We start from the raw sequence: 25,438 nt of genomic DNA, 5'->3' as shown, positions 1-25,438 counted from the left end.
TATAACTTCTTGAATGATTAAAACTAAATGCTATGTTTGCAGGATGGATCCTCCTTGGATAACCAAGGCTAGAGGAAAAGGCAGTTATACTCGCGGAAGGGGAAGATCATCCCCAAGTTCATCGAGATCATCATACGGATCTTCATCATCTAGTACTCCAATTATACAAAAGGGAGGAATGAGTTTATATAACTTAAACTCTAGAGCACAAGAAAGAGCTTCATCATCAATACATCTGGAAGATATTCCAGAAAGTGATCCATTATATGCTAAACTATAAGAGTTTATAACTCAAAAGCAGGGTGATTCTTTTGCTTCAATCGCCAAAGAAGAAGTTGATGATATCAAAACATATGAAAAGGTAGAAAAAAGAGAAATGATATTTCTCTTAGAAAACTCTGACATACAGAGAAGAGAAGAACCTTGGAAGATATTCCAGAGGTATTTAGTTAATGGGCTTTATTTCCCGGGTGAGTCATACAAAACTCGAAAATATTATGAGACTCTGCTAATAAGCACAGGTGTTGAATTTCAACATTTTTCAGGATATAATACAAGTGAGAATGTTTATAACTTCTCTAAAATGATTATAAAACACATCATTCATATTGAAGATTGGGGTATTTCCTCAATGACTGAAAGACAATTCAGTCTAAACAAAGTCATGGTAAGCTTTACCTATTGGGATTATATTCAGGCATTTAATAAAGTTCTCTGTTATAACAATGAGAGGCATAAACATACTTGGTTTATAAAAGTATGTGCCAAGATATTTGCGAATCCTATACCAAATTGGTTTTTAAACTGGTGGTCATACCACGGGCCAACAATAAAAATATTGCCCGAACCATTTCACAAGTTATACAAAGAATGGGTCAAGGTTTCCCCAGATCTCAACAAATTATATCATCAAGAACATATTTGTTATTTTCAACAAATTGAACAGATATACTTTTTTATAGAATTTTCTGTTCCATGGATTCATAAATGGGTTCCGGAAGTAGATTTTACTGAGGAACAAATCCCTTGTCTATACAGAACTTATTATAATAATTTTTGGGACAAGTTGATGAAAAAAGATCCTCAAACAAAGTCCATATACGGACAAGAACTGCTGGATCTAATTACGAAAACCGTACACGATTATAAATCAATTCCTAATAAAGATCCTCAAACAAAGTCCATATACGGACAAGAACTGCTGGATCTAATTACGAAAACCGTACACGATTATAAATCAATTCCTAATAAAGGAATCATGACTGATGACTCGACCTCCGTAAAACATATGGCTAGAAAAATTTCTAATCATGATGAAGGAGAGCAAAATGAAATGATTATGAGATATCTAGAAGAAGTCAAGAAGAAGATTCTTTTAAATACAAGTCATTACGCGAAATCAGATTCTTCAATGCGTAGTGAAACAAGTGAAGATATGCACGAAGCCCAACAATATGAAGAAGAAAGTCCAGTGGATGCACTGAAGAAAGCCGAAGATTTTTTGGCAAAATTAAAAGACAAAGTGTAAAGCTTAGGCGCGTCGGTAGTGGGCCCGCACTACTGTAGCAACACTGTTCACCAACAGTAAATACACTGTTACCAGGACCCAGATAGGGGCCCAGTATCCTGTACATAGATGCTTTCTTTTTTCTATAAATAAGTTTGTTTTTCTTTAAAGAAGAGCAGGTTTTAGAAACCCTCTTTCCTTCTTTCTTTCTTTCTCTCTCCCCACTTGTAATATATTATCAATTTCCTTTTTGCAGAATTCAACCAATTCGGTATTCATCTGACAAGGACGAGATTTGGTAGGAATATTTTCCTCAGAGAAATCATCTTCATATGGAAGAGTTACAATATGCTTTTTCCGATTTCAAAAGGCACTAGGATGATCAGCACAAATATCAATGGCCATTTTTTCAGAAATGAGTTTAATTTTTTCCTGTATTTTAGCAGATTTTAAAGTATCGAATATATTCATACTAAATATCTCAAGTTGTAAATAATCAACATGCTTTTGTTTCATTTCAATTAGAGCATTAATATCTCTAGAAATAGGCTCGGTGATAAAAGTATAACTAATATCTTGATTTTTATAAGTAGCAGAAAATCCTTTAGCATTTATTTTTGTAAAAGGATAAATTGCATTTATAAAAGGAGTTCCTAGAATAATAGGAGGGTATAACTGATTTTTTACTAAGAAAAATAAGTGAGGAATACAAACTTTATTCTAGCAAATACGAGTATTAGATAATTTATACTTTATATCTAAAGCATGACCAGATGCAAATTTAACCATATGAGTTGTTTTTTCAAAATATTTAGTAGGTACAAGACCTTCTTGAATGCAACTCACATCAGCGCCACTATCAATCATAGCTATGTTAGTTATAGAAAAAATATTATTAATTAATATAGTACATTTAACATACCATTTATGAGCTGTAACAATTTGCATCATTCCTAAAAACATATTTTGTTTCGGATCAATATTCAAAGTGTTGGCAAGAATATTTTCTTCAGTAGTAGATTCATCATCAACCTTATTTTTTCCTTTGCTATTAGCAGACTCAATTTGAGTAAGACGGTGATTATAAATAATATGATTTTGTTTAAGAAATTCAATTTCTTCCTTCAAATGTTCAATTTCTCCTTTTAAATCATCAAAAGAGGTATCACGAATAACCATGGTTTGTTTAGAAGAGAGTCTATTATGAACTTCAGACAAAGAGTAAGGAGCAGAATAATTAAAATCATCTTTAACCTTTTTATCACTAGGAATACTAGTTGAAGAGCTAGTTTTACTAGCAGCCAATTGAATGATCTTTTCACGAAGAGTATTATCGGTAACTTCTTTTAGAAGTTCTATCACATTGTCTGCAGTGATAGTGAACATATTCATATCTTCAAACTGAGATTGCAATTTGTAAAATTCATCATGTTCGCAGTGACAAGTATCACCATGACATTTGCAAGCATCATTTGAATCTGGTTGAACCTTACTAGATGACTCAGGTTGCTCATCCTCCGTTGCATAACTTGCTTCAGAATCATCATAATCTGATTCGGAATCTGAAGTATATAGAAAACTATAAATCTTCTCTTGAATATCATCATCAAGTTCTAGAGTCTTAAGCTTTTCTAGCTTACAATTTGGAGTTATATGCCCAAATTTTCCACATTTATAACACTTAATCTTATCAAGATTTCGCTTGGACCTATTCCTAGTAAATCTATGAGATTTACGATGAGTCCTACGCTCATCTCTTTCTTCTCTAGTCCTTCTTCTAGATCTTCTTTTCCTATGATGAGATCTATGATATTCTGATTTAGAAGTTTCTCGGTGGGTGCTTTTTGAAGCATCCGGTAAACCGAATTGAGTACAAAAATCTCCTAATTGAGACCTTTCCTTAAGCTTATCCATCTTAAGCTGTCTTGAGAGTTTTAACTCATTGCACAAATTTATGCCTTCTTGCGTACAAGCCCCAATAAGCTTTCCATAAGTGAAATCGCTATAGGGAATAATTCCTTGTGAATTTCTAAGAGTCTTTTTTACTCTTTCTGCAAATAAAGATGGTAAGCCATCAATAAATTTGGCTTTCCAGAATTCTAAACCATTTTCGGAAAGTTTCATTACCCGACTTAAATAAGTGTCTTTATACCATCTAAACTCACCTAAATGTCTACATCTAAGACCATTTAGAAGAGATCTAATGGTTTCATATTGATTGGTAAATCTACCACTAAAATGTTCAAGAATAGTCAAAATAAGTGTATACACAGCGTCTTCTCTATTTTGAACAAGGGCAAAGCCTAAATTGTCATGACCTTCATTTGCTGCCTTAGCATTAATTACTGCTGCTCTGGCATCAGAGGGCATATAATTATCCCACCATCCTCTTAGTTGACCGGTAAATCCTGCAATAATCATCTTGCAGATGGTCCTGTCAGTGTTATTAACACTTTTGCAAATAGTAGCATACATAAGCATCCTATGAACCATAATCGTCAACTGCCTATCAGTTAGCCCATCGAGATTCCATTCATAAATCTCACTTCCACTATAAGAAGTGTTAGTTTGATTCCAATCTCTTTCCTCTATTAAAACATCTTGAGGAGTAGGCCTGGGATAGTAATAAGTTTGCATGCTATGTTTTCTAGCATAAGCAGTATTACCACTATTCTTCTTTGGATACCCATGAAGTTTATTAACTTCCATTTCCATTTGAGTTTGAAATCAAAAGTGGCTTCCATCTCATCTGCAAAATCTTCAGCGAGACTTATCGGTTTCGCACTTGCACCAAATTGTGAAAACTTTTTATCAAGAAGATTTTCAAGGTCGTGCAACGGTCTAAGAATAAAATCCTGAATCTCAGGAGGCCTTTGAATATGACATCAGGTTGTTTTGACGAAGAAGCCTGTTCCGAAACTTGTTTACAGATTTTAGCTTACTATCAATTTGAACAATCAGATTAGACAGGTTATCTAATTTTTTGTCTAAAGAACAAATATGTTCACCAATAACTTTGACATAAAGGCCCAAATAATTATTTTGAGAAATAAGATGATTAATTTCATTTATACTTACTGCGGCGACATCATTATCAATAAATTTATGAAAAGCAGTAAAAAAAATACCAGTATTATTGGGTAAAATAAACGGAGCTTAAGGAGGATAAATGGATTGAATAATATTACCCGATTCATCTTTGTAAGATCGTTCAAGAACGTTGATGAACAGGGCAAATAAGTGGTTATAAACCAAGGCACAAAAAACATAATATGATTATGTAATGCACAAGTTTCATAAAACTCTTGAGAAATATTATTTAAATCTTCTTTACTATAAGTGTCAAAAAACCAAGTTTTAAACCGGTTCCATTTTTCATTTAAAAATTCGTTTTGAATATATTTTCTTGCCAGTGAACCTGGGCTAAAATCAATTTGATGTTCACTCATCATTAAGTATCATTAAGATTAAAATCATCTCGGATACAGAAGGAATATCCTTATCAGAAATATCAGATGTTTATCATTCGTTTGAACAATGTTTAATCGAGGATCAATTTTAATTTTTTGTTTTTCTGCAGATATAACTGTTGATAAAGTATGTAAAGAAGCAGCGCGATTTCTTGCTAGACCATAACAAGGTTCTATCGGAGAAATATGTTGAATAGCTAGTCTTCTATCAGAAGCAAAAGAATGTCTACTATAAGGAATACTTTTTTCATCAAACTGCATACAAATTTTTCCATCTGAATTTTGACTAATATGAGAATATTTAGAATTAGTGACAGCATCGGTCATTTGATCAGGGGGTATAACCGAATCTAAAATCCAAGTGGTAGGAAAATTAATTTCTTCCCATTTTATAGGTCTTCTAGTAGTGACCTTAGATCTGGCGAAATTAGTTTCTACTAAAATAGTTTGATCAGATGTATCATATAACTTACATCTAGGATTCAAAGTAGCAAGTAATTTATAATAGATTCTATACGACAAGCAAATTAATTCAGATCCAGGTGCATAGTTATAACCATGTGTTTTAACATTTAAGGTTAAAGCTCTAATATATTAGAATCAGTCAAAGATAACTGCAAATTGGGCTAAGCATTAAAATAAACTGGACCATAGCCACCGTAGATTCTATCGAACCCATCAAGGATTGACGAAAATTTATATTCCTCGCATCTCGTAGAGCAGCTAAGAAAGTCTCTGGTAACCCTTTAAGAGTTAAAGGTTTAAAAGCAATTTGAACCATGCCAATATGCAAAAATTTATACTGAGATTTATATAATTCAATATCACGCTTATTTAATAAACGAATAGTTTGTTCGGATGAGTTTAGCGCCAAGGATTGTTCAGTTGTTTTAATCAACTGTTTATTAGAAATCTTATCAAACCAACCATAATCATAAATGGTTTTTATATTAACTTTCGGAATAGTCCATTTGTTTAACAAATCAAGATTTTGAGGTATATCTACCTCTTCTAGTCGAGTGCTTTTAATATCTTCTTGATCCATACAGTTTGAATATATCTATGCCGAAATTCTTCACATCAATTATATATATACCATGAAAGTTCCAAGGCTTTGATACCAACGATACAGGATCACTGATCTGGCGGTAGTCCGCCAGTCATAGATCAAGCAAGTCAATATCCTTAGAGGTAGTCCAACTACATAAGAATCGAAATACACAAGAATTTTAACATAGTTTCTCAGACTGCATGGTTTAAATATTTTACCCAAGCAAAGGGTCTGTCAAGAAGCTAATACATACTTTTATTAAGCTTATTGTCTGATAGTTCTAACCGGGTATGAGACGCCCTACTTATCAAACTCAATTTCAGGCTAAAAACCACGGCTCATCAGACGGAATCATAAAGACAAAGCCAATAAAAGTAGTACTAGATCTGACTGTACCTCAATCTCGGAACCAAGTCGAGAAGCCATACTAAAATTCTTCTATATTTAAATAAAGCTTAGATCCATTCATGGTCTATATAAAAGAGAAGTTAGTTATCCGGCATAGATATAATTTTTTAGCCGGACATAGTCACGGCTTAACTAAGAAATTAAAAACTTGAAAATAAAAGGAAGTACCTTGTAGCAAACAGCACACTTTACTATTCCTCTGGCCAAAGTCCGGTTATAATAATAATAATTATTATTATTATTATTATTATTATGTGTATTATTATTATAATTATTATTATTACTATTACTATTACTATTATTATTATTATTATTATTACTATTACTATTACTATTATTATTATTATTATTATTTTATTATTATTATTATTATGTGTATTATTATTATTATTATTATTATTACTATTACTATTACTATTATTATTATTATTATTACTATTACTATTATTATTATTATTATTATATTATTATTATTATTATTATTATTATTATTATTACTATTACTATTACTATTATTTTTTTATTATTACTCTTATTATTATTTTTTATTTTTTTATTATTATTATTTTTTTATTATTATATTATTTTATTATTATTATTATTATTATTTCTGAAATATGAATTTATATTCCTCTTATAAGGTGGTAAAGAAATATGTGAACGATAGAAAAATATTATTACTTATGGATGTAAAACATAAATTAATTTTGTTTTAATTTTTTTTTTAAGTATAAAAACCTTAAATTAATCAACTTTTTATCATGTTAACAGCTTAAAGGGTATTTCAGACATTTTGATAAAAAAAAGTGTTTACCAGCACTTATTTGCCAAACACATCAACAACTTTTTTTTCAACTGCAGCACTTTTATCCAAACACATAACTACTTATTTTAAAAATAAGTCCAGCACTTTAAAAAGTTACTTTTTAAAAGTTACTTTTTTCAAGTCAATCCAAACGGGCTCTTAATGTGTTTTATAGTCGAGTTCACGATCTAGAAACCCTCAAAAAGGATTTAGGTGCAGATGACAAATTGTACTTTTCATGCAATAAAATAAACTCCTTTCATTTCGAAAAGAGGGATCTAATTTGACTTGATGCTGAGTTTAAAAAAATAAAGAAAACTTTTAAATTTTGTGATCATAAAATTAAAGTTATGTCAAATGTACAAAACTGTCTTTTAATCTTGCGGTCCTAAACATGTTATGTGGAAAACTGAAAATAAAATGTTACCAAAAAAAAAAATGTTATTCTTTTTTAAACAAACTAAAAAGAAAATGAGATCATTTCTTTTTGAAACAGAGGAAATACCTTGTTCACTTTTATTTATCCATAGTGGATTTTAAACTTCCTTAAGAATAAATAAAGTGTATATTTTATCATAATATTCATATTAATAGTCTACACTTGAGAAATGAGTTATTAATGTTATTTTTTTCTTAATATGTTAAAGTGAACAATAAAAATAAAGGTTTATTATTGTTAACAGAAATAATCCTTATTGTACTTGTTTTGATTTGTCAATCCGACTCATTTGAGTTTCATTCAAGCACGTGAACTTGGTCAAAACCAACTAATTAAATATAATTATCTTTAGTAATTACTGCTTACCTGAAATTTCGATTCAATTTCTTCAATTACCACTAAAGTACCCTGCAAACTTATTGCATAAAACTTCCCTTCAAAACCAATAGCATTAGTAAGTATCATAAGTTGTCTTTTTGAACAATTCGGATCGATGAGATTACTCGTTTGTTTCATCCTTTTATAAGGGTATCCTGTATGACAAGCCACGAAAAGTGGATAGAAACATCCTGTTAGTACCATAACAGACCAATTGTTGGAAGGAATTGAAGACAGAGTTGCAAATTTGAATGGAATTGAGTGATCCCAAAGGGGAATACTCCAATAACAGTTTCTAACAGTAGGAATCAAAAGAGTATACTCTGCAGAATCGTTTCCACCAGCCATAATCGATCCATGTGAACAACCAGGGATATTCATTCCGTGGTCTTTTACTGTAACACGAATATTGACCTGATCGAAATGAGATGTTGAGAGTATGTTTAATGTGTTGATCTTTGTTAGGAAGTAATTCAAGCCATGTTAGTTGTGAATTACAACTACATTGCTTAGATCCTACTCTCCATGATTTGGCAACACCGCGAAAATTGATGTTTTGCATTAGATGAGGATGTTGTTTTCCAATTAAGTTTAGGAGTTTTTGAGGTAGATTTGGCCATGCCTCTACAATGGTTTGAACATTTTCGTGAGGTTTCAATAGCTTTTCCTTTTTCTTGTGACGAGCCATGTTTGGATAATTTTAATGTCTTTTAGAGATTAAAATAAGCACCTTTTAAAAGGACCATACCCTAGCCTCCAAGGTAGGTTGATTTTGACTAAATAGTCGACTTCACGATCTAGAAACCCTCAAAAAGGATTTAGGTGCAGATGACAAATTGTACTTTTCAAGAATGATCAATTTGCAATAAAATAAACTTCCTTTCATTTCAAAAAGAGTGATCTAATTTGACTTGATGCTAAGTTTAAAAAAATAAAGAAAACTTTTAAATTTTGTGATCATAAAATTAAAGTTATGTCAAATGTACAAAACTGTCTTTTAATCTTGCGGTCCTAAACATGCTACGTGGAAAACTGAAAATAAAATGTTACCAAAAAAAGAAAAATGTTATTCTTTTTTAAACAAACTAAAAAAAAAATGAGATCATTTCTTTTTGAAACAAAGGAAATACCTTGTTCACTTTTATTTATCCATAGTGGATTTTAAACTTCCTTAAGAATAAATAAAGTGTATATTTTATCATAATATTCATATTAATAGTCTGCACTTGAGAAATGAGTTATTACTGTTATTTTTTTCTTAATATGTTAAAGTGAACAATAAAAATAAAGGTTTATTATTGTTAACAGAAATAATCCTTATTGTACTTGTTTTGATTTGTCAATCCGACTCATTTGAGTTTCATTCAAGCACGTGAACTTGGTCAAAACCAACTAATTAAATATAATTATCTTTAGTAATTAGTGGGAATGATAAACTAAAAATAAAAAAAATTCATTCAAGCATCTCAACTTGATGAATACCAACTTGTTTTATTTTAATTTTGAAAAGAACTTTGGGATTTAACCTCAAAAAGTACCTTTTTTCTCGTGCTTCTTATTGGGCATTGGCACTGAATTTCTTGCAAGTGTATACCAAGAGCTATTCACATTGTTTACGGTTTCCATACCGTTACAACTTGAAGTCGAAATTTATCTATCATTACAAAATATAAATTTAGTATATAGTACGTTTATTCAAGCCTAATTTATACAAAACATATTAAATATATTATTATTATTATCATTATTCATCCTTATAATGAACTTATAACAAACAATATCACTTCCAAGCAAGTAATTAATTATTAGTTATCCTCATAATTTAATATTTTTATAGTTTTAATGAAAAGACAAAGTGGCAAAGAAGAAAGCAAACTAAGATTGGATTGACCGAAAAGAATATTTTTTTATAGAGTCCATTTTTAACTTTTTTTAAAATCATTTTAAATGTATTTAAAGTTATTATCAACTTTGTCAAACACTTCAAAAGTTAAAAATGACTTAAAAATAGCATTGACCAACTTTTAAATCAATCAAAACATGCTCAAATTCAGGTCAAATTCCAGTAAAAACAAAAGAAATGGTAAGCCATTTGTTTTCTTCATTTCAAATGAGTTATACGTATATATATTAATAAAAATAACAAGTATCTCATGAAATAATTCGATATACAAGACACAATAATATCTCTTTTATTTCGTTTGAATAGCACATTATAAAATATTTTTAGGGGCAAACTGGTAAAGTGCAAACAATAAAATATTGACACTCATGTTAACTTCTGACAAATATGTTCTGTTTAGAGATTCTAATAGTACTTAAAACATTTTTAGAATAGAGTATGATGATGTTTAAATGAATTTGATATTCTTAAACGCATAAGCTAACGTTCACTTCATTTTAATTTTTTTTTATTCATTTTGCATAATCAATAATTATGTATTATTTCCTTCATTATTTAACCAGATAAAGCAATTGATTGTCTTAAACATTTTACTGCCCAAAAAATCCCAACAGTGTGTTTTATCCATCAGTTTTTTTTCCAAAAGAAAAAAGAGCTAATGCAACGGATATTAGCAAAAAATAAATGAAATTGATATGGAAAAGATTTAAAGCAATGGTCTAAAAACGAATATTTGGGTAAGCCAGAAATAATTCTTGACAACATAGGATTAGGGAGAGATTAATTACTTAATCAAATTTAGGGTGAAATTACAAGAAAGTCCAACCGATAGTGTCCGTATCGTGCGGCATTATTCAGCAATCTTTTTCAGTCCGTTGTACTGACATAAAAATGAGTGATCGTTGCCTTGTCCTCGATCTCTTCGCCTTTCCTATCTTCTGCTTCTTTCCATAACCAAAATTTGCTGTAAAATCTTGTTTTTTTTTTCTTTCACTAACCAAAACCCATATTTCGAAACAAGAACACAAGTGTTCTTTTGTATATACAAACAGTGTCATTTAAATCTTTGAGACCCACATGCAGATTATTCGTCTTGTATACTTCTTGTTCATTTTGTGCTCAGTTTTTGAGTTCAATAAGAGATTTCTGGGTTGTTTCTTGGATTTTGTTTTCATGGATTGTGTTGAATCCCTGAAGCATATGAGTCTGAATGCTGATTTGGGATTTGGGTTTCTGGTGTTTGGTTGGTTTGGGCAAGTGTATAAAGTTTTGGGGTTGTTCTTGTTGTTTGGTTTGGGATTGAGGGTCTTGCAATTTAGTTGGTATTTTTGTGGAAAATCAGGTGAATTGAGAAATGGGTGTTGCACAAAAAATGATTTTGATGGGAAGTGTAATGCAAATATGAAGTCTTGCAAGGCTGGATTGTTAAGATTGTTGATGAATTCGAATTTAGAAGAAACCAGGAATGGTGGTTTGTTGGCCAGTGATAAAGTGAAATGTGTTTCAGATGAGGAACTGGATGATGAGAAGTATGAGTATGAACAAGAGTATTATGATGAAGACAAAGTGTTTGATGTTTTGTCACTGAGAAAAATGGTTAAGGTCGAAAGGCGCAGAGCAAATGCTGCTCGTTTGGAACTTGATAAGGAGAGAATGGCTGGTGCTACAGCAACTGAGGAAACAATGGCAATGATTTTGCGGTTACACAATGAGAAGAGTTTAGTTGAAATGGAAGCAAATCAATATAAAAGGTTGGCTGAGGAGAAGCAACTACATGACCAAGAAGTGATCCAATCATTACAATGGCTTGTACTTCAGCATGAATCAGAGAGAAGTATCTTGGAAGACCAACTCAAATCATGTAGTGAAAAGTTGAAGCCTTTTGGGAAAAAGGATTATGAAAGGGACCACTCGAAAGTAGCTGAGGAGAATTATAGTTCTCTCAACACCAATCTTGATGATGCTTTTCATTATACCCTCTTTAGCTCTCTTGACATGGATTTGTCAGCAGAGTAAGTTTTTTTTATTACTTGGGAAAACACTAAATACTGTAGATTTGCCTCCCTTTCATTGCAGACCAGGAACTGTTTGGCATTGAGATTGTGCATCAACTTGTCCAGCTGTAACCAACATCAAGAAATGGTCCATACACCACAACTTGCCCTATGATTGTTCTTTGACAGTTTTACTTAAATCTCTAGCAGCTAATTGGTCCTTGCACAGTTCAAGGTAGAGTGACAGAAACTAGCTCCTCCTTGTGTAGTGGAATTATGTTCAATTTTTACTTGTAAATACAATGGTAGTATAAATGTAGCAACTCAATTCTTACCAAGAAATAAACTGTTATCTTTTGCCAAGTGTTGCATGAATAATGTTAACAAGATTTTACTGTTTCTGTTCATCACTGGTCGCAGTCTATTCTCTTGCAATGTTGATGCTTCTGAGACTCACTTTTATAAAGCATTTTGTATTACTAATCTTGTATCAGAACTTAGTATGAATACATCCATAGAATATTTTATATTTCACAAGATGTACCCCATTAATGAGTATTTCTGCAAGGTAAAGATCCCCCTTCTGATAAAACTTTGAAATATCAAAAATGATCTTAGGCTTTTTCACAATAGAAGACAGATTCTCTCTTCATTGTTTGGCATTATTTCATTTTCTCTTTATGTTCGTAACTTGTAATTCTGGCAACCTGATCTTTTACGCAAGGTAGATTTGGTAAAAAGAAATGGATGTTTCATCCAACTGAAGTGGTGTTCCATAATAATCAGGTCAATTAGTTTCCACTTAGAGAATTAATACTGAACAAGACAAAATCTATGCAATAACAATTTGGAGAAAAAAGCAACAGCTAAACAGACATCAATTGTTCCCATGTTATCATTTTGAGTCTTTAACAAAGTTTGTCAAGCTGCAATCTTATTTGCTCTGAAGGAGTTCATAATTGCACGAATGTCACTTTCTTCCTGAACAAATACCTTTTCAGGTGTCTGTATTCTCAATTCATATAAACAGTTGTTTTCCACTCCGAGGACTGAAAGGTATCTCCTGTCCCATTCCAGACGAGCAACTCGATCTTGTGGCATAACAGCCAATTCGTTATTGTTCGCGTAAGACTTGATATTCACCTATTCAAAACAAATACTGATATAAGAACCAAGAAGAAATGCTATACAAATCAACTAAGACAATGAAGCTTTAACTGGGAGCTACTCTCCCATCAACAGGCGTTGACACAACTTATATATAGCATATGTTAAGAAAATTTGACCTTCCTTGCACGACCCAAAATGGGTCAGATTTTCCTAAGCCATATGAAGAGACAACAACTCATTCCCTTCAACCAATATGGGACACTCTAACACCCCTACCCACGGCCAAGGCTGGAACGTGAGCAACATAATATGGAGTCCAACATTTGGGTAAACCAAGAAAAGGAATGAAGTTGGCTCTGATACCATGAAAAAGTAATTGACCTTGTGCCTAACTCAACAATCAACCTAAAATTTTGCTTGTTAGGTGAGAATCACCCAAAACCATTTAAGGAAAGAACTCATATCCTCCACCAATGTGGAAGATGCTAACATAGTAAGAACAACATTATGTACTGAGAAGGCTAAATACTTATGCATGTCTAACAGTCTAAGACACCTTTATAATCAGAAACCAAAAGGTCCCTAGACCATTCACAACTAGCAAAATGCAAATATTTTACCTCAACATCATAATACAGCTTCCCATCATCAGCTACCCTTGATGAAGTAGAAAGAACACTTGATTCGCGTCTGACACCAAGTCTAGTGGACATAAATTCAGTCAAATATTGTTTAAGGACTCCCTTTCCAGCTTCTTCTGGTGGACCCAAATCTTTTACACTTTTGTACTTAGAGGATGAAGGAGATGATATCTCCACTGAGAGATTTTCATCTAAAACAAGAGGATCCCTGAAAAATATGTCAGCACCAGCACCACGCACTTGAATCCAGTTTCGAGGATACATAAACGAATAGCCATCAAAGGTATCAATATATTCCCTGAACTCAATAGCTTGAGCATATGCAGCTTTGGGCAATTCATAATTTGAGAGCACAAAACTGGAGAATATCAGGGCCATAGCCTTTCTCCTTGGAACTGCAAAATCTTTTTTCTGATTATATATCGGAAACTCTAGTGAGAAACTGTGTAATAATTACTTATTACCAAAGGTCTATCAGAAAATGTATAGTGACAGACTATGAAACACATAGTGCCAATGGTTTGTGTAAACTGAGCTCATTCATCTCCGCAGGGTAGAAAAACTGAAACAACCACTGCAGATCTTTGTCAATTATAGTGAATACTACATCACATATAGTGTTGAATACTCTTCAAATACTCACAAAATTTTGTACTTCACTTTTTACATTTTCGTTTAAATCAGTAAAGAGCATATTAAGATAGCTTTAACCCTAGTCATATGATTACTTTGAAAAGTCCGTCAAAAACAATTAATTACTTTAAATTGACAGCTGCAAATGTAATTTATACTTAGTTCTAATCATACTTATGTATCAATCAATAGCTGAACATCAAAAAAACGAAAAGGAAACATGGGAGGGAACCTCGAGAACAACTGAATTTCCTTCTTTCTCCATATCTCCCTTCTTCAATGAATGCTGCTCCGAGAACTTCCTTCCTATTGGAGCTGATTTGGCCAACGCTTCCCCTAGAATTGTTAGACAATATGAGAAGTAGTTTTACCAAAAGTTATTTCATCTTAACTTGTACATCCAAGAACCAAAAGCAAAGTTGCAACTAAAATGGACATCAAGTAGTCGTGGATTTGGGGCTCAAAAATCTCTAACTGAAGATCCATAATAGAAGCCAATTGCAATCAGCAAACACAGCCATATCATTTACATGTAGTATAATTAGGAGATGTAAGGCTTGGACCTTGAGGGTTGTGGGCAACATCTCAGACTAAGCAGATATCCTGTTAACCACAGAGCCGCAGAGGAATTGGGTAGGAAGAAATGCCAATCCCAGCTTACTAGTAATTAGATTACAGGCCAATTCTCCAAAGAATTCTAGAATCTAGACACCAAATATTAGCAGCAATGCTCGTTAACCAAAATTTCCCATACAGTTGATGGAATTTGAAGGTCAGAAGCAAAATATATAAGTTCCTAGTTAGTTCGCATTAACAAGTACTCCATTAAACTTAGCAACTTTGCCTTAATAAAGAACTCAGCAACTTCGGAACCATAATAACCGTGTATTTTCCAGCGTATAAAAAAATCCAACTACAGTAAGCATCCTAGGAATCAGTTTTTGAGTGTTCATAATCAGGTATTACAATTTGCAGTAAGCAAGAAACAAACCTGTCAATTAGAGTTGTACTTTATGAGATGAAGCACACTCTCTTTGTCAATCTAAACAGAAGTTCCATCCATAAAAGGATTTTGTGGGATGAGATTGTCATATGACTGATTTCTTCCGCTTCTAATGCTTTAAATAAAAACATCGTTTACAAAAAAAAGAGGAGCCTGTAGGTTCTATACAAGAAATAGCCTCTCAAAAACTCATCCAAACACACAACTTGGGATATCCATTTACTCCATGAATAAATACAGTTAATATTTTGCATTTGGGAAAACATAGAGACTCCATTAAAATTTGTATCACCTCCCTACCAAATCATCCAAATGACTAGTCGGTGAGGGAAACACCTCTCTGTCCTGCCTCAGTGGCAGAGCCACATGTACTTGAGGAGTGTCATCTAACACCTTAATGAAAATTCCAGCTAACGTCACTGCCTTCTTCATACCCCTCAAAACTCAACTACATTCCTAATTAATTGTTTAATCAACTCATCGAAAACAAAGATGCACAGCAATAAAACAAAAATTGAAATTTGTAGTACCTGTGGCTATAGTGGCATGGCGCTGATAAGAAGAATTAGGGCGAGTAGAAATGGATGGAATACCAAAACCAACACCGTAGATGTTGGAAGCTTGAAGAACTCTCATGGTGGAAGAAAAAGTACTTTTTTCCCTGTTTCGTAAACAGATAAAGATCCAAACTTTGAAAGTTGCGGAACTTTTTGAGTAAGGATGAGGCTGTAGAAGATAATCAGAAATTCTGCCCAATCCACATTCCACATTTTGATTTTTGCCACGCTTTTAAATACTAGTAGTACTTTTTATTTTGGAAACCAATTTTATTTGTCTTTTTTTTTAATGCTTAAAATCAATTTTACTGTCGTCTATTTCTCAAAAAAATATGGAATTTGATAACTCAATAATTTATATAATTAAAAGTTATTTTTAAATAATTGAATAATGACCAACTTCTATCTTTGCGAGGATAAATATGTTATTTTTTATAGACGCTTAAGTGGAGTAAATATTTTTTTATTTTTTTGCCATTTTTAAAAATAAAGAGATTGAAGGCTTACGATGAAGAGATACTAAGCTCAACATGTGTTAATGAAAAAATTGTAATAATGTTACTAACTCGATAAGCTAATTTCAAAAAGAGGCTAAGGGAGATGGAGAAGCCCAAATGAACGACATGGTTTGAATTGATAAGGAAAAGTCTAGAACGAACAAAATACAAGAAATAATATTTGATTAAATTGACTCACCATAATTTGACAAATATTGTATGAAAGAATATGAATATCCAATAAAAAAAACCATAAGGTAGAGAACAAGCAATTTTCGAAGTTCATAAATAACTTTAGATGATATAATAAATGAGTTAGAGCCAACATACTTTCTCTATTCCATATTTAATTAAATTTGTGAGACAATGCACACTTATTAAGAAAAACATTTAATGATATAATTTAAATATTACTTTCCATTATTATTCTTTGTGAAATCATACCCCTGTTCATTTTTATTTATCATTATTTGACTTGATACACTCATTAAGAAAATAATTGTTGATTTGAAAAATAAATATTTAATACTAAGGGTAAACATGAAAAAAAATATTTTTTCTTGATAAGTCAAAAGTGACAAATAAAAATGAATATCTACTTTAAGAATAAATAACAAGTAAAAGTGAATGAAGGGAGTAAATGTAACTTTATAAGTAGGGCAATTTTATATGAACAACTTTCACATATAGCAAACAAAAAAATCATATTTGTATGCTATAGTAAAGTTTGCATAATTGCGCTCCATAGCAAACATATATATGTATAATTCGTTGGCTCCTCTTCAGATTTGTATAATTTCGCTGACATGCCATTTGTATAAATTGTTGTTAGCCTCTCGTTTGTATAAATCGTTGACAAAAATATTTGTATTTCAAAAATCGCTCTCTCTTTCGCTTTATACAAACATAAATTATACATTATACAAACATAAAACTGGGTAGAAGAATATTTTTATTGTATAATTATAAGTGTATAGGACGAATATATATGTATTTGCATGTGTATATACAATTTTCTCGCGCTTTATACAAACAGAAACACAATTTATACAATTCTGTTGTATAAAACAAGAAAGAGAGAAAGGCAAAAGTGAACTGGGCAGGGGAATATTTTTATTGTATAATTATGAGTGTACAAGACGAATATATATGTATTTGCATGTGTATATACAATTTTCTCTCGCTTTATACAAACAGAAACACAATTTATACAATTCTGTTGTATAAAGCGAGAGAGGGAGCGAGTGGAATAGGGAGAGTGGCGAGCGAGAGTTTGAGGGAGAGAGGCGATTGACAAACAGTTTGTTACATGACACAATTAAATTAAAGTGTGGTTATACCATTTAATTTGACTTAATAGTTTGCCATTATGTACAATTTTTCCATTTTATATTCATATTAAATTTTAAATGATACAATTATTCCGAACAATTAAAAAAGGTCCAAAAATTGCAGTTAATATGAAATAGAGGGAGTCTTACAGAGAAGAAATAGTAACTAATTAGGGTGTGATGCTACATTTTGTATTTAAATATTTATAATTTTAATTTTTATCTGATCCGTTAGTTAATTCTTTTTTTTGATAATCGAAAAATATTCAAAAAAATAATACTAATATCTATTCGAATTTTGATGAATAAATGAATCCGCGTCCGGGCTCTCTATTTTTTATTTACAAAAAGATTTAGCTTCAATAAATTTTGACTGAAAAGTCATTTTTATCCCTTCGATATTTCTATATATATCTTCTTCACACACTTTCTTTTAGCTTTCTCCTCACGCCATCAATGGAGAATGGAGAGAGCGGTGCTTTTTCGCTCTACAATTTTTCCACGCTCTTCACACTGACGGAGTTTCACCGCCAGCCCTCAATCACTTCTGAGTACTCCATTGCTATCTTCTTGTCTAATTTGACTCTTTCTTGTTTTACTTGTTAGAGTTTCTTGGTGCTTGCTGACAAATTCTGGTTCAAGTAAGTGTCGGACGAGTTTATTGATGAGTGTCAATCAAAAACTGTTTGTATAAACACAAGAAAACAGGCGCTGAAGTAATGTCAATATCCAATGACGATGAGAACAAAGTTTTTGGTGTCGTCTTCCGTAAGTTTATCTTCTTGTATTATAGACTTATAACAATGATTTAACATGGTATTTGACAGTGAAGTTACCTAAAGAATCTGTTTCTTGACAAGTTCTTGATTTGTTAGAGTAATAGTTTATCTTCTTGTATTAGACTTATAATGATGAGTATATTTTCTTGGTTTAACATTGTATTCGACTGTAAAATTACATAAAGAATCTGTTTCTTGACAAGTTCTTGATTTGTTAGAGTAATAGTTTATCTTCTTGTATTATAGACTTATAGTAATGAGTATATTTTCTTGGTTTAACATTGTATTTGACTATAAAATTACATAAAGAATCTGTTTCTTGACAAGTTCTTGATCTGTTAGAGTAATGAAATCAAGAAAGACAAAGCAAGAGCTACTTGCCAATGGAAATCAAGATTTTGATAAAATTTACTTTCGTTTTTCTTTATGGAAAACAAGTAACAGCCCGTGCCTTAGAACTTAATGTGAATGCAGCAAAGATTCTACTGGAATTCCTCACATATTGGAACATAGTGAACTGTGCGGTTCAAGAAAGTATCCCCTGTTGAAGGGAAGCCTGAACACTTTTCTGAATGCTTTCACTTATCTGGATAGGACTTGTTATCTGCGGCATCCATAATTACAAAAGGTTAGGACAACATTATAATTGAACTTAAAGTTTGTTTCCATCTAATACATGCTTATCACTTCCCAACAGGATTTCTACAAACTTGTTGATGTGTACTTAAATGCTGTCTTTTCCCCTAAATATGTGGAGGATTTCCAACCATATCAACAAGAGCGTTAGCATTATGAACTGAATGACCCTTCGGCCTTCAGATGACATAACTTTTTAAGGTTTCCCCATAACTTCTTTTTCTTGTGTTTTTATCAATGTTCTGCAGTAGCTTCTTTGAACAATTCCTTTTGTCTTCTTCTTTGATCCCTAAGGATAGTGGTGCATCCACAGCTTGTGTCTTTTCCTCGGGATCTACTGATGTCTCTTGGATGATCCTTTGGGTTTGATTATTGAAGATGTTAGGAAGCTTGGTTTTTTTATCATCAATTAGCCCTTAGAGAAGTCTAGCAGATGTTTTGCTCAAAAGAAGCTTAGGTCAACTGCACTTTTTATTAAAAAAATCATTTATTTGTTTCCTCTCTCTCAACTCTCAAGGTTTGGGCTGTTTGGCAAGTGGTATGACAGTGTTATGAACTAACTGATGACTTTAATGGTGAGTTCTTTTGCAGGTCTTCCCAGTTGCAATTTCATGTGGCAATACATTCATTCTAAACCCATCTGAGAAAGCTCCAAGTAATTGGTTATTTTGGGTGAAAATTTAAGGTGAATAGTTCTGAAAGAGGTTAGTTTTACTATAATTACTTGCAAGAAATCTGCATCATTTCCAATGGCTTTAGTATGGTTATATTGCAGAAGTACACTTGTAACCATTTTCATGTCAAGAAACTAGTATGGTTATTCACTGCTTATAATGAGCCAGTAGTTTTCTTTTTATCCATAAAAATTGAAGGTGTATGGATGCTGTAAAGATTAGTACGCCATAAGCTAATGGAAAATTTCCAAACCAACTGTACTGGTCATGTGAATTGCAAATGAATTTCTTCTTTAAGCATATCAAATTGAGAAATATGATAATGTGGACAACCAATATAGGATACAACCATAATTCAAAATATTAAATTGCTCATAGTATCTATGCTCGTATCCAACATATATGATCTCACTGCACTAACACAACGTATTGGTGCAGGACATTGTCAATGCCATCTGTGATGATGACGATATTGAAGCTGTGTCTTTTGTTGGTTCTGATGCTGTAAGTTTGACTCTTGGGTAAACACATTTATTGTCTGAAATTGTTGCTTTTTTTTGTACGCTCTTTGGGGTTAAAACATTCCTCGTGGTAATGATGTATTGATGTAGTGTTTCATTCTTTGGATCTCTGACCCTTGCATAACCCTGTATTAGTTTCTTTTGGTCACTCTAATTCTACCTTAAGTATAATGACTAACTTTTGATAGGGAGTATAGAAAACAATCTATCAACTTACTAACTTATCAAACACAAAAAAGAGGATAAGCTGAGAAAGTTTGGAAGCGAGTAAATAATAAAAATATTCTCTAGAAGAAATTTAGTCATTGAAGTAATCAACCATAGCAAGCATATGGAAGCTATAGATCCATGCTTCGATACTGCAATACTCCTCCCATCCCCAACTGGAAACAAAGCAGAAAGAAAATGACAAGTTACAGGATCTTATTGTAAGGATGATTTGCACTGTTTAATAGTCTAAGTATCCTCTAAGAAAGAAAAATGGAAAACAAACCCAAATCAGAAAGGAAAAAAAAAAAAAAGGTACTGCAACACAAAGTATGGTGGGAAGATACAGTAAACATCTAAGGAAAATGAATCCTGTAGTTAAATATATGTTTGTTTTTTCAATCCTCCCTGTTGCTTGAGAGGCAGTAATTTACTTATAGCGGTAAGTGGTATGATTCCAACTATATGCTTTTATTTATTGTGAAAAACTCTACAGCCTTCATACTCTTCCTCTCTTGATTGCATTCATTTACTTTATGATTTGCATCTTCTTCATCATGTTCATAACATATTCCTTATTTTCTCACAATTCAAGGCTCAACTGTATATGCGTGGCAGACCATTTGCGAACAACAGTAAAGGTGCTAAGGTAAATATAGATACTCTTGCTCCATGGATCCTTCATTTGTCTTGATGTACCATGTGAATAGATGTTATGTGGGTGTGGCTAGTTATGCTGATTTTTTTTTCTTTTAATTTGATGAGTCAATTTTTTTTACTTTTTTTTTTTGCACAACACCCAGATGGTGTGATCTTCACATAAGTGTTTTAAGTGGCTTCCCTCAACCTACACTTTCATTTGGCGCAAGCTTCCTCAGTTTGTGGGATGTTAGCAATACATCAAGCTTCCCCAAAAGTCTAACCAACTCGCTATACTAATTTCATCTTACACCAAAAGTATAAAGGAAATTAAAGAAAACTCTTGACCTCAATAGTGGACTCTCTATACGCTCAAGAGTTCTCTTGTGTTTTTCACTCCACAAAATCGAAAAAATACAGAAGGATCGGTCTTCCATATCCTCTTTTCTCTTTCCATCTCTTTCATCATCTCCTTCAACTTTCTGGTTAGGTTATGTAATCAAACTACTATCTCCGTCTCCAACAAAATTCAGAATTAGTAACAGAAGCCTCCATCTTCGACAACAACATGATCAAAGCATTGACTTTGTTTCTCACTTCCAATTTCATACTAGATGTCTCTGTTATGCACAAAAGTCAAAATAATCTCCACACAAGTCACCATCTTCCTGAACAAGTCCACACACTAGGCCTGCATCCCTTCTAATAATAGTGCCAGGCAGGCAGGTACCTCCCTGTAAGATCTCACCAGATTCATGTCCGTTCAATCCAGAAATGGAAGTGGCGTATATCTTTTCTCTTCGCCATATATTAACTTACGTTTCTCAGCTCGATCAGATTTGGTTGACAGTTTGAAGAGGGGAGAATTTCTTTCTCTAAGTAGCTACTTACTTTATTTATATCTTTAAAATGTACTGGATATTCAGAAAAAGGGAAAAAAAATGTCCATACACAATACTTGTACACACCGATATTCAAACATACTGGTAAACGAGTCCATGCACCATAGTCTAGTTGTTGCTAACTCACTGTTTTAACTTTTCTCCTCAGGCCAACATGGGAACCAAGAATTATGCTGTTGTCATGCCTTATACAAATGTTGAAGCTACTTTGAATGTTCTAGTTGCTGCTGGTTTTGGTGTTGCAGGGGAACGGTGCACAACAATTAGCACTGGTCTTTGTTGGAGGCTCAAAATCACGGTACTCATCTTAATTCTCCAGTTTTTCATCTGATCAACTCGCTTTTCTGCTTTTTTTTTCTTAAATTCCAGTTTGTCTGTTGTTTGTTGCTGAGGCAAGAACTTTCCTGTTTACTGGAAGGTGACTGTATGTTATATTCTTCGCTGACTGTCAAAGAGATTGTCACTTAAGAAAAGTTCATTCTTCTAGTATGTATGCATGACTACCATTAGTCTCTTTTTGTAAAGATAACTCCACTTCGCCCTTCTAGATAGTCCAAGAAATCAAATGCTATGCACCGTAAGGATAAAAAGCATCCAAAGTTGCTCAAGTTAAGATGCTTGTAAATCTTTTAGGTATATAAACTCAAAATTAAGGTCTGTCTCTAACACTTCAAGTTAAAGCACTTACATAGTAGACAAACTTACATGCTATTTTAACTTCAGACAAGTTAGAGGAGTAACGAATTTATAATTTTAAGACTTATGATAGCTTGGTGGGAGGTTTTTGGACTTATTAAAGCTAAAGAAAGATTTAGCACTCCATTCATTGCTTAAGATTTAAGCAACCGATTGTGAGTTTTTCAAAATTCAGAAGTTCTTTGATAGCTTATGTGTTTGCGTAATGGGGAGAACATTTTATGGTTTCAATTTTCCCATGTTCGGCTGGTCAATTTTTTGGAGAACATTTTCTCAAGGAAATCAAGTTGCTTAAAAATAAGGAAAATGACTTCCCTAATGAAAGTATGGAAAACAAGTTTCAAAAGTCGTATTCCACATTGACCGTGACTTCCCACCCTCCAACACACTTCATCTTCACCCCTACGGCCCTACCTCCATAGCCCCCATCCTCACCACCCACACCCCTACCTCCATAGCCCCCATCGTCACCACCCCACACCCCTACCTCCCTTAGTATTTGTCTAGATTATATACGATTGCCTTTAGGTAATATACTTTTGCTTACATACTGAACACAAGAAAATAAGTAAGAAACCCAAATATTTTCTTAGAAAACATTTTCCTTGGTACCGAACACACCCAAGTTGAGTTTAAATTTCATTAGAATTACTCCTTTTGTTCCAGGTAATGTGTCACTTTCTCCTTATTAGTCTGTTCCAAGAATGGCACCTTTCTGTGTTGTATGGAGAGGAAGGTCATTGTTTGCACCGAAGGGTGTGTCCTAAGTCAATGAAGTAGGGGTGAACCATGCAGACTATGGTTCAAATCCCAATGTAGACAATAAAACACTTAGTGATTCTTTCCCATCTGCCTAAGCCTTGGTGGATAAAGTTACTCGGTAGGTGTGCTGTGGAAGGTACCAGGTACCTAGTGGAATAGTAAGCGCGGACGCCACTGTTATCAAAGGAAAATAAGGAAGTTCGTTTCTTATAGTTTGAGGAGTTGGATTATAGGGCATCACACTCTTCCTTTTCTGGTAAGTGCAAAAAAAGAATAGACAAGTTTAAGTTCAGTAATTTTTTTAATTTAGTAAGGTTCAAGGCAAGGTATGGATCATACATTTTTTCACATTTTAGTGGTGGACTTGTATATCCTTTTCCAAGTTCAGGTTGATCTTATACTTTTAACTGCTCCAATCTTTATCTCAGAGACTCGTGCTGTGCAAGATTTCATTTTGCTGTTGCTTCGCAGTTATTTAATTAGTGCATGTTTGCTCTATTTATATGCTGAGTGTCTTAATTATTCCTGACAGGGAAGATAAACTAGCAGAATGCATAAAGGTACTAAAGTAAATGCTGGAACTGAGCCTGGTGCAGACCTCGGACCAGTAATTAGCAAACACGTGCATACACTGACTCTAATTTCTACTCCTATAGGATATTTACAGTTGGTGCTGGAATATCTTGAGTTTGTACTGCAAAATTACCATTCATTTATTGCTTTTTTGTCGCTTAACTTCAGTACTTTGATGAATGCTAGTGCTACTTTTCGTTCTCCTTCTTGGTTTCATTTATCTGATTATTTGGTGTGGCATTCATAGGTCAAGGAACGGATATCCAAGTAAATCCAAGCAATTGTTGATAGTGGAGCCAAACTAGTTCTTGATGGGAGACAAGTTGCGGTAATTTCACTACTTTGCTGTTTTGTGTTTTTGATTCTTATGCTTCAGGAGTTGTTTGATGAAGATAACCTCCCGCCCTCCCATAAAAAAAGGGACCAGCCCTGGGTGAAAAGAGACCTGAGCTGATTTAAAAAGTATTGAACTTGAAAGATTTGTTGAAAGAAACTATTGAACTCGATGAATGTGATTGTAATTAGATTTATGGTACACTGGATTGTCCTGATAGTGCTATCTCATGAGTTATACTTGCCATATGCTTGCAATGCTTCTTCTGAAGCATAACAAATAAAACTGATTGCAATAGGAAGTCAAACAGAGTCATTTTTCCTGTTTCCACTTGTAAGAGGCCTAAAGAAGAATACAAGGTATCAAATGTTCAAAAAGAAGAGTAGAAGGTATCAGTTTCTCATAATCTTATTTCACTTATTGAGGTCATGTTTCATTTCTCCAAATTAACTTCCTTCAATTGGCAAAATCTGTAAGATTCTTGTTTGTGTTTTTTCCTGATTGACCAGACATGTTAGTTTGATTCCTTGGTCATCTGCCTGCAAGTAAAGATAAAATAGGTAGCGTTGCAGACTTTCCACCATTAGATTATTCTTTTGGTTGTCAGTCTCCGTGGCAATGATTGCATTTTCTTTGAGAAACTCTTAGACAGGAGAAGGGATGTGGTCTAATATGGAGTTCGTTTTTGCAATTTAAAGGTACCAAAGCTGCTTTCTTCTCTCTTAAACATTTGTGGATGACAACTAGGTTTCCAAATATGAGTTGGGCAACTTCATTGGTCCCACAATATTATCTGATATCAAAGAAGACATTGAATGTTCCAAGGTAGTATCTAGTTTTCAATTTAATTCCTTGAGTATTTTCATGCATGCATGGAAAAACTTTATTCTTAGAGTGCTATTGTTTCTTTTGTGTGCAGGAGGAACTACTAGGTCCTGTTCTTCTTTGTATGCAGGTTTGTCCTATGTTTCTAAGGTTCCTGTTCTTT

At 32.9% G+C, this 25,438-nt stretch overlaps 2 protein-coding genes, 1 long non-coding RNA gene and 1 pseudogene across 3 annotated transcripts; 2 read left to right on the top strand and 2 right to left on the bottom strand.

Moving 5' to 3' along the window:
• Nucleotides 1–1,531: 1,531 nt before the first annotated feature.
• LOC125815030 (uncharacterized) lies at nucleotides 1,532–8,746 on the bottom strand (annotated as a pseudogene).
• A 2,107-nt stretch (nucleotides 8,747–10,853) lies between these two features.
• LOC125816260 (protein FLOURY 1-like) lies at nucleotides 10,854–12,323 on the top strand. The gene has a single exon (XM_049495845.1). The coding sequence runs from the start codon at nucleotides 11,039–11,041 to the stop codon at nucleotides 11,975–11,977; it is 939 nt and encodes a 312-aa protein (XP_049351802.1). The 5' UTR covers nucleotides 10,854–11,038; the 3' UTR covers nucleotides 11,978–12,323.
• Nucleotides 12,324–12,772: 449 nt separating this feature from the next.
• LOC125816261 (psbP domain-containing protein 1, chloroplastic) lies at nucleotides 12,773–16,121 on the bottom strand. Its single transcript, XM_049495846.1, has 4 exons — nucleotides 15,873–16,121; nucleotides 14,572–14,675; nucleotides 13,686–14,117; nucleotides 12,773–13,098 (listed from the first exon to the last, which is right to left on the bottom strand). The coding sequence occupies exons 1-4, from the start codon at nucleotides 15,976–15,978 to the stop codon at nucleotides 12,877–12,879; spliced, it is 864 nt and encodes a 287-aa protein (XP_049351803.1). The 5' UTR covers nucleotides 15,979–16,121; the 3' UTR covers nucleotides 12,773–12,876.
• Nucleotides 16,122–24,108: 7,987 nt separating this feature from the next.
• Nucleotides 24,109–25,438, top strand: LOC125816266 (uncharacterized). The gene is made up of 4 exons (XR_007442219.1): nucleotides 24,109–24,165; nucleotides 24,364–24,444; nucleotides 25,149–25,275; nucleotides 25,370–25,438. It is a non-coding gene; the product is annotated as an uncharacterized LOC125816266 (long non-coding RNA).

The sequence above is a fragment of the Solanum verrucosum genome, unplaced genomic scaffold (genome assembly GCF_900185275.1).
Source record: "Solanum verrucosum unplaced genomic scaffold, falcon-dt-bn FXZP01000261.1, whole genome shotgun sequence".
Classification (NCBI taxonomy): Eukaryota; Viridiplantae; Streptophyta; class Magnoliopsida; order Solanales; family Solanaceae; genus Solanum; species Solanum verrucosum.
The sequence above is the reverse complement of the archived record's forward strand: the minus strand, read 5'-3'. Positions and strand labels throughout refer to the sequence as shown.